This window comes from Mandrillus leucophaeus, unplaced genomic scaffold (assembly GCF_000951045.1).
Source record: "Mandrillus leucophaeus isolate KB7577 unplaced genomic scaffold, Mleu.le_1.0 Scaffold143, whole genome shotgun sequence".
In the NCBI taxonomy this organism is placed as follows: domain Eukaryota; kingdom Metazoa; phylum Chordata; class Mammalia; order Primates; family Cercopithecidae; genus Mandrillus; species Mandrillus leucophaeus.
Genome location: NW_012101399.1, coordinates 4677143 through 4689290, shown reverse-complemented (window position 1 = coordinate 4689290; position 12148 = coordinate 4677143). Strand labels below are relative to the sequence as shown.

The following is a 12148-nucleotide window of genomic DNA, read 5'->3' as shown; positions in this document are numbered from 1 at the left end:
ATGATGTTCTCATGATAGTGAGTTATCAGGAGATCCAGTGGTTTTTGTGTTTGACAGTTCCTCCTTCATGCACTCACACTCATGCCACCTTGTGAAGAAGGTGCCTGCTTCCCCTTCCGCCATGAATGTAAATTTCCTGAGGCCTCCCAGCCGTGTGGAACTGTGAGTCAATTAAACCTCCTTTGTTTACAGATTACCCATTTTAAGTTATGTTGCAGAGCCCACTCACATTAGCATCTTCTGTTTACAGTCAAACTTTTAAGATGCTTTGCACACCACATTTATTTTCTCATCTTGTTGTCATAAAATGTCTTTTTTTCTCCCTTAGAAACAGAGTCTTATTCTGTCACCCAGGCCTGAGTGCAGTGGCACAGTCATAGCTCACTGCAGCCTTGAACCCCTGGGCTCAAGGGATCCTCTCACAGCCTCCCAAGTAACTAGGACTATAGACATGTACTAACGTGCCAGGCTAATTTTTTATTTTTTATTTTTAAAGATGGGGTCTCACTGTGTTACCCAGGCTGGTCTCTACTTCCTGGGCTCAAGCCATCCTATTGCCTAAGGTTCCCAAGTAGTTGAGATTATAGGTGCAACCTGCCACACCTGGTGAAATCTCTATTTTGATATTATAGTCATTTGATTAGAGTTTATCTTGTATTATTTTCATCAAATACATTTGGGTGATACACTTCTGGATCTTTGCAAGTCCAAAAATATCTTCATTTTGCCCTATACCTATCTTAACTGGCTGTCAATTTCTTAATTTCTTCTTAATAGTTAGTAAATTGTTTGTCTTCTAGTGTTATAGGTGAGAAATTTGATGTTAGTCTTTTCTTGTAAGAAACTTGTTCTTTCTGTATGGCAAAGTTTGTAAAATTCTTGTCCTCAAAATTTAGGATTTCCAGTAGAATGTAGTTTCTTTTTTCTTCCTAAAATATTCCTCCTGATAATGAAGTAAGCTCTTGAAATTGACACGCCTTTAACTCAAAAATTTTCTTCTAGTATATATTTAATTATATCTCCATTTGTTTCTTTTTCTCCTTTTGGAACTTTAAAACTACTAGTAATTTCATTTTCTCCTCTTGGAACTTTAAAACTACATAAAATTTTACACTACAGTTTCAAAGTCTTATATGTTCCTTATGATTGCCATTTTCTTTGTGTTTTTGCCCTGTGTTATAAGCAGTAGGACAAAAATTGACCTTTTGCAGCAACTTTAGCCTTTTTGACTGATTCACGGTAATAAATATATTTTACATGGCAACCCAGTTCACACATAGCTAATCAAAACAAAAATGTCATGACATAATATTTATCCTAACTATAGGTGATGCACTGTATTTTCTGTTCTAATTTATTCTGTCTTTTTATTCTATTTTAGTTAAAAAGAAAAAAGATGATAGTTTTTAAATACTAAATCAGTGGTTCTCAACCAGGGCAACTTTGTTTCCCAGGGAACATTTGGCAGTATCTGGAGATACTTGATTGTCACAACTAGGGAGGATGCTACTGGCATCTAGTGGGTAAGAGGCCAGAGATGCTGCTTAACATTCTGTAATGCACAGGACAGTCCCCACAACAAATTACCTGGCCAAATGTCAGTGCTGCCAAGGTTGAGAAGCACTACAGTATAAATTTATTTCATTACTCCTCAGTGTAATGATTCTCTACTCTGACTATACATTCATAAGAATCACATGGGGAGATTGATTTCATAACTCTGAGATTACCTGGTGACTAGTAGTTGTTTAATGTTTTAAATGTTTCATTCTTCAGTGTTTTAAAAATATGTACCATCGTATATGGTTATGACAAATATTCAGTCCTAATTTTATGTGGCAGTGGTGTTTTTTTGGGTAAAAGCTAGTGGTTAATCTGATAGTTCAGCAGTATAATTTTTACACCTTTATTGAGCTTTCCAGTTAAACTATAAGTTAAAAAAATTCTTTTGTTAGATTGTCCTGTTTTTGAATGTTGTTGAAAATGAGGTAAATTTAACTTGGTTACTAGACATTATTTCAGGTAAGAATTTCCAGTGACATAAGGTTATTACATAAACTGTGTAATCTTGTATCTCCTGTAGATTATATTTTAAAGTCCAGAATAAGCACCATTCCCAGGTAGTTTGCACACCAGCAGATTTCATATGAATACTGCATTCTTGTAAGCCCGTGTTTCTATCTGGTAATAGAAGTAAGATTATGCTTGTTTAGACCACATAGAGGAGGTCATACTTCATAGGTCAGTCTTGTTACAAATAGAAGAGTCTAGCATGGAATCAGAGTAGTTTGCAAAGTTGAGCCTTTGGGTTTCTAGAATTGGAGAAGACCTTGAGTTATAGAAGGGGTTAATTACAAATTGTATATGGATTTGAAGATCTGTGATGTTCCTTCCAAATCTAAATATGCTTTTCTCTTGTCTGTCAACAGGTACAACTGTAACTGCTTTAAGATTATTTAAGAATCTACCTGTAAGAAAGCAGTTTTACTCAACTGCAAAAAAATGTAAAGATGAAATAAAAAAGATCCAAGATCTCCTCATGAGCTATGGTATCCTTAAACCTGACTTAAGGATTGTTTTTGTACATAACAAGGTAAGCATTATTTTATTTTTATAAGTTTCTGGGTATATGATATAAATAAATGAACAGTGTATACTTTCTAAATCAGTTAAATATGGGCTATGACTAAATGTGTGACCTCACAAAATTTTGTTGAAAACCTAATCACCGTGTGATGTTATTAGGGAGTGGGACCTTTGAGGAGTGAAATTCATGCCCTTAAAATAAAGGAGACCTCAGAGGGCTGCCTTCCTTCTGCCATGTGAGGAGGCCACTACATAGTCAGAGACACCATCTATGAACCAGAAAGTGGGACCTCACTAGACACCAAGTCATCTGGTACCTTGATTTTGGACTTCTCAGCCTCCCAAATTGTGAAAAATAAATTTATATTGCTTATAAGCTACCTAGTTTATGGTATTTTGCTACAGCAGCCCAAAGACAACATGTGAAGAGTCTTTTTTTCAAAATGCTAGTCCACATTTGTCTAGTTTTATCTTTATTACATAAAGAGTGTCTATAATTGGTTGCCTAATATGTATATGATCTGATTGAACCTTTCATTTCTTAATCTCTAAAATCAGGGATTCCACCAGCAGATGTTTTTCATCTGAGAAATGGCTTGAGTGCTTCCTTTTATCAGGTGCTGTGATAGATTCTGAAAATATGAAAACGAGTAAGACTGGTTCTTTTCCTTTAAAGACTTCACAATTTAGTGACATTTTTCACCCTCTACATTGTTTATTCTTTGGAAGAGTGTGTGTGTCGGGAGGATACAAGTATAATTTTGTTACATGGATATGTTGTGTAGTGGCGAAGTCAGAGCTTTTAGTATATCCATCATTAGAGTAACATACATTTTACCTTTTAAATAATTTGTCATCATCCACCCTCCTCCCTGTCTCACTCTTGTGAGTCTCCATTGTCTATCATTCCACACACTATGTCCATACTTGTGGTTTAGCTTCCACTTATAAGTGAAAACATGCAGTTTTTTGTCTTTTTTCTGTATTTGTCTTTTTCTGAGTTTCACTTAAGATAATGACTTCCAGTTCCATCCTTGTTGCTACAAAAGATGTGATTTCATTCTTTTTTATGATTGAATAGTATTCCACTGTGTATACATATACATTTTCCGTATCCATTTATATGTTGATAGCACTTAAGTTGATTCTATATCTTTACTATTGTGAATAGTGCTGTGATAAACATATAAGTACAGGTGTCCTTCTGGTATAATGATTTCCTTTGGGTAGATACCCAGTAGGGAGATTACTTGGTCAAATGGTAGTTCTATTTGTAGTTCTTTTAGAAATCTCTGTACTGTTTTCCATAGACGTTATGCTAATTTACATTCCCATCAGCAGTGAGTAAAGGTTCCCTTTTCTCTGCATCCTCACCAACATCTGTTATTTTTCGTCTTTTAATCATAGCCATTCTGACTAAGGCAAGATGATAATCTCATTGTGGCTAAATTTGCATTTTTCTAGTGATTAGTGATGTTGAGCATTTTTTCATATGCTTGCTGGCCATTTGTCTTCTTTTGAGGAATGTCAATTCATGTCCTTTGCCCACTTTTTAATGGGATTATTTGTTTGTGTTTTTGTTTTTTGAGCTTCTTATACCTTCTGGATGTTATCTTTGTTGGATACATAGTTTGCAGATATTTACTCCTATTCTGCAGGCTGTCCGTTGACTCTGTTGATGATTTCTTTTGCTGTGCAGAAGCTTTTGAGTTTAAGGGAAACTCCAGCTCCTTTCCATTTTTCAAAGCAGGGCTGATAAGAGAAGGTAGTCATTTTGTTGCTTGTGAATCTTAAAGGAAAGAAAGGTTTGCATATTTTCTAATTATTCTGTTTATCTGATGAAATTTCACATGAGTATCCTGCAGGAAAGCGAACTACACAGCAATGTGGAAACCTGATGGGGAATAGGGAATTAACATTTATTGAGGGCCTACACAATGCCAGGACCTGTGCTAGGTGTATTAATTTTCTGTAATCCTCACAGCAACAACCAAGTGATGTAGGGATTATATCAGTTTTGCAGTTGTTCTCTGAATGGAATTCAGATAGGTTGAATACTTTGCTCACTGTTGAGTAAATTGAGATGGAATTTGAAACTTAACATGCCTTCAGAGTGCTTACACTCTACTATGTTCTCTTCCTTTTTTTTCTTTCTTTTTTTAATTGAGAGGGGCTCGTTCTGTCACCCAGACTGGAGTGCAGTGGCATGGTCACAGCTCACTGCAGCCTCAGGCTCAAGCAATCCCTTCCACCTCAGCCTCCTGAGTAGCTGGGGCTACACATGTGTACCACCATGCCTGGCTCATTTTTAATTTTTTTTTTTGTAGAGATATGGAGGGTCTCCCTATGTTGCCCCGATTGGTCTCAAACTTCTGAGCTTTCAAGCAATACACCCTCCTTGGCTTTCCAAAGTGCTGGGATTACAGGTGTGTGAGCTACTATGCCTGGTCCTTTTTCCTATTTTAATACTACTTTACATTTATATACTTTTTCCCCAGGTTTCAGAACAGTTACAATAACTTTGTGAGATAGAAGGCATTATCTCTGTTTATATGGGGGAACTTAAAGCTCAGAGCAACTAAAGGAATTCTTTTATATTTTACAGTAATAGTGCTTAGGTCAGAACCCTTTTTGATCCAGTTTTCCTATTGTCAGGAAGATTCTTTATTGAAGCCATGGTAGAATGTTTTTGATCAAAATCTTTGATCATTTAAAATAAATAAAATAAGAATAGCAACCTATTGTTGGCATAGAGCTCAACCAAATGATACCTTGAGATCCCTTCCAGCGCCACCATGCTATGATTCCTTAGGATGTTGATGGATGGAGGCTCATCCTACTAATAAAAATAACTCTATGACTCTGAATCCAGAGGATATTTAGTAATAAAAAGTTTGTCCCCAAATTAATAAAAGATCAACATTAGAAGGAACATAATAATTAGGAAGGAAAAACAGAAAAAGGTAAAATATAAAGAGAAATAGGAATTACATATTTGTAAAAGAAAAGTGGGCTGAGCGCGGTGGCTCACACCTATAATCCCAGCACTTTGGGAGGCCGAGGTGGGTGGATCACGAGGTCAGGAGATCGAGACCATCCTGGCTAACACAGTAAAACCCCGTCTCTACTAAAAATACAAAAATTAGCCAGGCGTGGTGGTGCGCGCCTGTAGTCCCAGCTACTCAGGAACCTGAGGCAGGAGAATCACTTGAACCCGGGAAGCGGGGAGGTTGCAGTGAGCCGAGATCGTGCCACTGCACTCCAGCCTGGGCTACAGAGGGAGACTGTCTCAAAAAAAAAAAGAAAGAAAAGAAAAGAAAAAAGAAAAGTGAGTAGAAATCTTTTGAGTTAGAAAATATAGTAAGTGAAGACTGGGTCTGGTGGCTTACACCTGTAATCCCAGCACCTTGGGAGGCCGAGGCGGGTGGATCACTTGAGGTCAGGAGTTGGAGACCAGCCTGGCCAACATGGTGAAACCCCATCTCTACTAAATGTACAAAAATTAGATGTATGTGGTGACAGATGCCTGTAATCGCAGCTACTCAGGAGGCTAAGACAGGAGAATCGCTTGAACCTAGGAGGCATAGGCTGCAGTGAGCCGAGATTGCACCACTGCACTCCAGCCTGGGCGACAGAGACTCTGTCTCGAAATAAATAAATAAATAAATAAATAAGATTATCATTTCGTGTGTGATGAAAATGAATATATTAGAAATGTTTGAAATGACATGAGAGTTATTTTCAGTCAAATATGTATCTTCTAAGTTTTTTTGAGAGGTTTATATCATTTTCCCAACCAACGTAAGATTATCAATGTAGGTATTTTCTTTAGAAATTGGAAAGCAGGGGCCCCGCCACTAGCTCTCCGGGCCGGGCGGATGGCGCCTCGGTCTCCACCTCCACCTGCCTGCTCGTGGCCCTGCGTGAGAGGCCAGAGGCAGGGTGGAGGCGTTGGCGTGGCCACATGTGGGCGGCGGTTGCTGAGTGTGGCGTGGCAGTGGAGGAGGAGGTGGGGCATGCGCTGAAGCGGGATCCGGATCCATTGCTGTGCACGCTGGTCGGGGAGAGTCCCATGCGCCTCGGTAGGAGCATCAACTGCGGGGCCTCTACCGACCTTACTAGAAAGATGAAACCTGATGAAACTCTTACGTTTGACCCAAGTCTACTCAAAGAAGTGGACCGGAGTCAGAATACAGCTACATTTTCTCCAGCCATTTCCCCAGTACATCCTGGAGAAGGGTTGGTTTTGAGGCCTGTTTGTACTGCTGACTTAGAGGGTTTTTTTTAAGGTATTGGGTCAGCTGACAGAGACTGGAGTTGTCAGCCCTGAACAGTTTATGAAATCTGGGGATTATGTTACAGTTGTAGAAGATGTGACTCTAGGACAGACTGTTGCTACAGCAACTCTGATAATAGAACATAAATTCATCCATTCCTGTGCTAAGAGAGGAAGAGTAGATGTTGTGGTTAGTGATGAATGCAGAGGAAAGCAACTTGGCTAATTGTTATTATCAACCCTTACTTTGCTAAGCAAGAAACTGAACTGTTACAAGATTACCTTTGAATGTCTACCACAAAATGTTGGTTTCTATAAAAAGTTTGGATGTACTGTATCTGAAGAAAACTACATGTGTCGGTTTCTAAAGTAAAAATCTTATAAGAAAATTGTTAAAAGAGCTAATGCTACAAGGCTCCACTCTTCTTAGAGTTAAAATATTTTGTTGCTGCAGCCAAGTGACTTCCATAAATACTGGTCTGAAAAAACATTGTAATACTACAAGTAAAATGACATTTACAAGATTACTTTGCGCTGATGGGAAATGCTGTGAATTTAGGTTACAAATGAATATTATAAAGGGGATGATTTTTTTCATGTCTTTTTTTCCTTTTTTATTTCATTGTACATAATTCATGTTTTGATCTCTAAAACTAGGCAGTCATCTTTAAAACTTTGGATCTTTAAAAACAAATACCGCATTACTCCTAAAATTTGACTGAAAAAACTCACAGATTTTTTCTTTTTCTTTCTCTTTTTTTTTGCTTTCTGCTTAGATTTTATTTTATTTTTTATTTTTATTATTATACTTTAAGGTCTAGGGTACATGTGCACAACGTGCAGGTTTGTTACATATGTATACATGTGCCATGTTGGTGTGCTGCACCCATTAACTTGTCGTTTACATTAGGAATATCTCCTAATGCTATCCCTCCCCCCTCCCCCTACCCCCCTGACAGCCCCTGGTGTGTAATGTTCCCCAACATGTGTCCAAGTGTTCTCGTTGTTCAATTAAGGGAGTGATTTTTAACCAAAGGAATATATTTTTAACCTGAATCTTTTCTTGCATTGTATTTTCCCAAAAGTTTCGCTTCATTTCTTGGTAGTCAAGAGTATGGGTAATAAGGAGTTGTATGTCAGCTATCTGTGTTGCTCATGAAAAAAAAAAGAAGTATATATCGAATAAGGCTGTTTCTTATCACATGCATAAAATTAAATCTTTTTGTTTCAGAGAAACATCTCAGTACGCTTAGGGATGTATCATTTCCCACATACTAAGTCAGGCTGGATAAATTAGTTATTATAACTAAACATAGTGTAGTCCAACATTCGTTGATTTCAATACAGGCAAATAACCTGGTCAGTCTTTTAAAGAAGTAGAAGAAATGAAAATTATTTGACAAGATTAAAAGTAAAACAATTTAAATGTTTTACTAAAAGTTTATATAGGTCTGTGTAGATAAAAAGTACCACTTGTCTTATCTGTGAATTATAAATATTCATTTGTTAAAAACATCTAAGAGCAATTGTAGTGGGACATCTAAGGTACTTTTTAACAGTGAATTAGCAAACCTCAGCATATATGTTTCTACCTTTATTTTTTTCTTTTCATGGGTATCTGAAGCCTCTCTTCTGACTAACAGGTTTTTCAAAAATGGAATATCACAAAATTGAGTGAAATACAATACTTAAAAAATACATTGAACTGGATTTGTCAAATTCATAAAGTGTTGATGGAAGCTTTACTTTTTAGTGTGATTATAATGGCACTACTCTAGTCATTATCCTGTTTTTATTTTATTTTAATTATTTTTTAAAGTTGAAAAATATTTTAATGGTTCTAATCTTTTGCATTCCATGTTACATTAAACCTGTTCATATGATGAGTAGTTTTCTGTTAGAACAAAAAAAGAAATTGGGAAGCAGTATTTATAGTGTACTACATTTTATTATTTTTGGAGGACACTATATTAGAACTTATATTTAGCAAACACAAGTTCCTTTATAGCCTTCAGTAATTTCAGATGCAGTTCAAATCCTGGAGAGTATGTTGAGAGTATTATACTGTGAAAGTAATATAAAATCATCAAAAGTCTTTTTGTAAAATTAAGTATTAGCTATTGTACAGAGAAATCATGGAGTGAATTAGAGCAAGCTGTTTATGTTCAAGCTTTTTTCTCATAGTAGATTTTTTTTAATTTTTATATTTCTTAATAGTGCTGTTGCACCTTTAAAATGTCAAAATATGTTGTTAAACCTCCCAAAATAGCAATGGCGTGTTACTATAAATCTGTTTGAACATTGAGTCCTATTTTGCTCTTAGCCTTTTTCTTTTAAACATGCCTACTTTCATCATTCTTTATGTGCTTTTTTGTAAAGAATTTCTTTGTCTGCTTAAAATTTAAACCTGGCGATATTGTTGTCTTTATTTTTTTCTGCATTAGAAACAAACAATCATATTGCACATAATACGAGAAGTACTATTGCTATTTTGATAACTTGGATTAGATAGTGTTCCTTCTTTTTATGAAGGTTTAACCTGCCAAGACATTCTTTGAATACTGATAATGTTGATGTTCTTGCCAGTATGGTTATGTTAGAGAGAGGTATTTTTCTTCTTTCATCACCATGTTCCTTGAAAGCATAGTGAATAATGAGACAGCCAAAAGGGAAATAATTTACAAGTGGATTCAGTGAGTTTATTTAAAGTAGATATTATTTGGAGAATTGCTAGAGCCATTCCTTAGATGAGCACTACAGTTTTCAGCTTTAGTTGTAATAACTGAATCCCTGTGAGGTCCTACTGTAAATATTTTCATTTATAAAGTAGTTATTTTGCAAAATTAACAGTTTTTCTCAATATGATAGTATCTGAAACCAATTTAGTATTCTTAGCTATTTCATATGACAGTGCTTAATTTCATAGACCACTAGTTCAAAACATAATGTGAAATGTGTGATTTCAAATAAGGGCTTCTCCTATATACGTTATAATTGCTGATTTGTGTGTATATTTGCTTTTCCAGAAATAATATTTGTGGTTGTAAAAATTGTTTTGATTGAATTTTGCTTTGATAATTAGAGGCCCACTGGTATTGCAAAAGCTGAATTGGATGTCATTGATATAAGACGGTTTTAACTGTTATGAAAGAGAGACATGAATTAAAGAATGTGTTCCTTCCTATTCCCACTTCTGTATCACATGAGCATTAAGGCTTATTGAGATGTTGGTTTTCTGTGTTGTTTGTGTTGTTCTTGTTGTTGTTTCTTTGTTTGTTTTGAGGTCTGGAAGAATGAATGATGTCAGCTCCAAAGAGTTGAATATCTCTGAATTCAGTTAATCTGGGAAGAGGCAGGCCCTTAACCAGGAACAGAGACCCAAAAAACTGGCTGTGGAGATTTGGTAGTGAGTGGTGGCTGAAGATTTGGTTTATAAGATGAAGATAAATAAGTGATGCCCTATAATATATATCCACTGTACTCATGATATCTCCTTTGTCATTTTGTCCTTCTCTATCTTTTACTTGATCATCTTGAATGTCCCAGGTTTGTTTTACCTGTGCTACTGGGAATCAAGGAAAAGTCTTTTGCCACATTTGGACCAATGTTAAGGGTCAGCTCCCCTCCCCCAATCCCAGCCAGGAATGTGAAGTCAGTATAATCAGAAAGAGATTCCAATTCAGGAGTGTGGCTCAAATGCCCCTTCCTTAGGAAGAAATTATTCCAGTGCCAATCTGGAAGGTTTGGGTGTGTTTTGTTTTTGTTTCTTTTTTAGTTAAAGAAGGCGGACATCTTTTCAGATATATTTTAAGATTAGCTTGGGGCTGATTATCAATATGGTTTGGTTTGGGTTTTTTGTTGTTGTTGTTGTTGCTGACAAATTGATGACTAAATTTATTAAATGGTTTTCACATTTTCTTCTTTTGTTAAGGATTCTTTTACTTTTCACCTAAATTTTGTGAAATATAGAAAAGGTGAAAGACATGTAAGTCAAATTTTAGTGTTGTTTTATGTTTGTAAGCAGTATTAGGAGTCTCTGAAGTCTTCCATTATTCCTCAATAGGACATTATTCCTCAACTGCTCCCAGTGTGTTTTCCACATATTCCTATTATGTCATTTTGCTTCACTGGCAGTGATTTGCATTCTTTCTTTCCTACTTGACAGACTTTTATGGGAGGGAGGGCTACATCTAATTCATCTATATTCCCCTTAATACTGAGTGCATAGTGCAGGATGGAATATTAAATTAATTAGGTAGTGTTAAAGCCAAAATAGTAAGTGTATGAAACACAAGTTTTAAACACTCTGGCCTCTCATACCTTATTCATAATATTTATTAATAAAATTCATTCTTTTGAATTCCCTGGTGACCTCTTATGTATTTAGGGAGTATATTTTCACTTGTATTCATATATACAATTCTAGTCCATTGCCCTTCCTGGGAGCTAAGTCACTGATACATCTTCTTTAGAACTAATAGGGAATCGTATAAAGACTGCATGGATGGGGCGGTTGAGGGGAAACACTTGATGGACAGTCTCTGAGAGCTGTCAATTTAATGTATTTTGTTGCTATTAACAGTCAAATAGGAGAACATAATTGTTCCTTTACTGATCTTCTAACCAAATACATTTTATATACTTATTGTTAATCCTAACACACATTTCTCTATTCCAACACTGTAGATTTCTCTTCCAAACAATAATATCCAGATAATCCTGCACAAATGTAGCTTTTTGAGATTAGGCCAGTGAAAGTCAATGACATGATCTCTAAGGCCCTTTTTAACTCTAAAACTCTGATTTTTAAGGATGTTCACATATGTGTATCTTGAGCACTTCATTTCTTTCTTAGAAAATTGGAATTTCACATTTCTATTACTTAGAAGTTCTACTGAGTTCATATATGAAATCATAAAATAATAAAAGGTAGAAAGTTCTGCAATAAACATGGTTATTCAGATCTCTTTGACATACTAATTTTCAACCTAAATGCCCATCAAATGATGAATGAATAAAGAAAATGTCGTGTGTATATATTATATATGCAATAGAATGCCATTTAGCCATAAAATAGAATGAAATCCTGTCATTTGCAGTAATATGGATGATCTTGGAGGACATTATGTTAAGTGAAATGAGCCAGGCACAGAGAGACAAATACCACATGATCTCACTTATATGTGGAGTCTAAGAAAGTTGATTTCATGGAAATAGAGAGCAGAATAGGTGTTACCAGAAGCTGGGGAGGGGAAGGAGAAGGAGGAAAGCTAGAGGAATTGGTCC

At 35.9% G+C, this 12148-nt stretch overlaps 1 protein-coding gene across 5 annotated transcripts in view; it reads left to right on the top strand.

Annotated features, from left to right (window-relative positions):
• Window positions 1-12148, top strand: part of PMS1 (PMS1 postmeiotic segregation increased 1 (S. cerevisiae)) — a 96831-nt gene that overhangs the window by 30904 nt on the left and 53779 nt on the right. For all 5 annotated transcript variants that reach the window (XM_011974253.1, XM_011974252.1, XM_011974250.1 and 2 more), the window contains one exon: window positions 2430-2593. In XM_011974253.1, the coding sequence (XP_011829643.1) occupies window positions 2540-2593 (54 nt within the window). In that variant the 5' untranslated portion in view covers window positions 2430-2539. The remainder of the gene's footprint in view (window positions 1-2429; window positions 2594-12148) is intronic.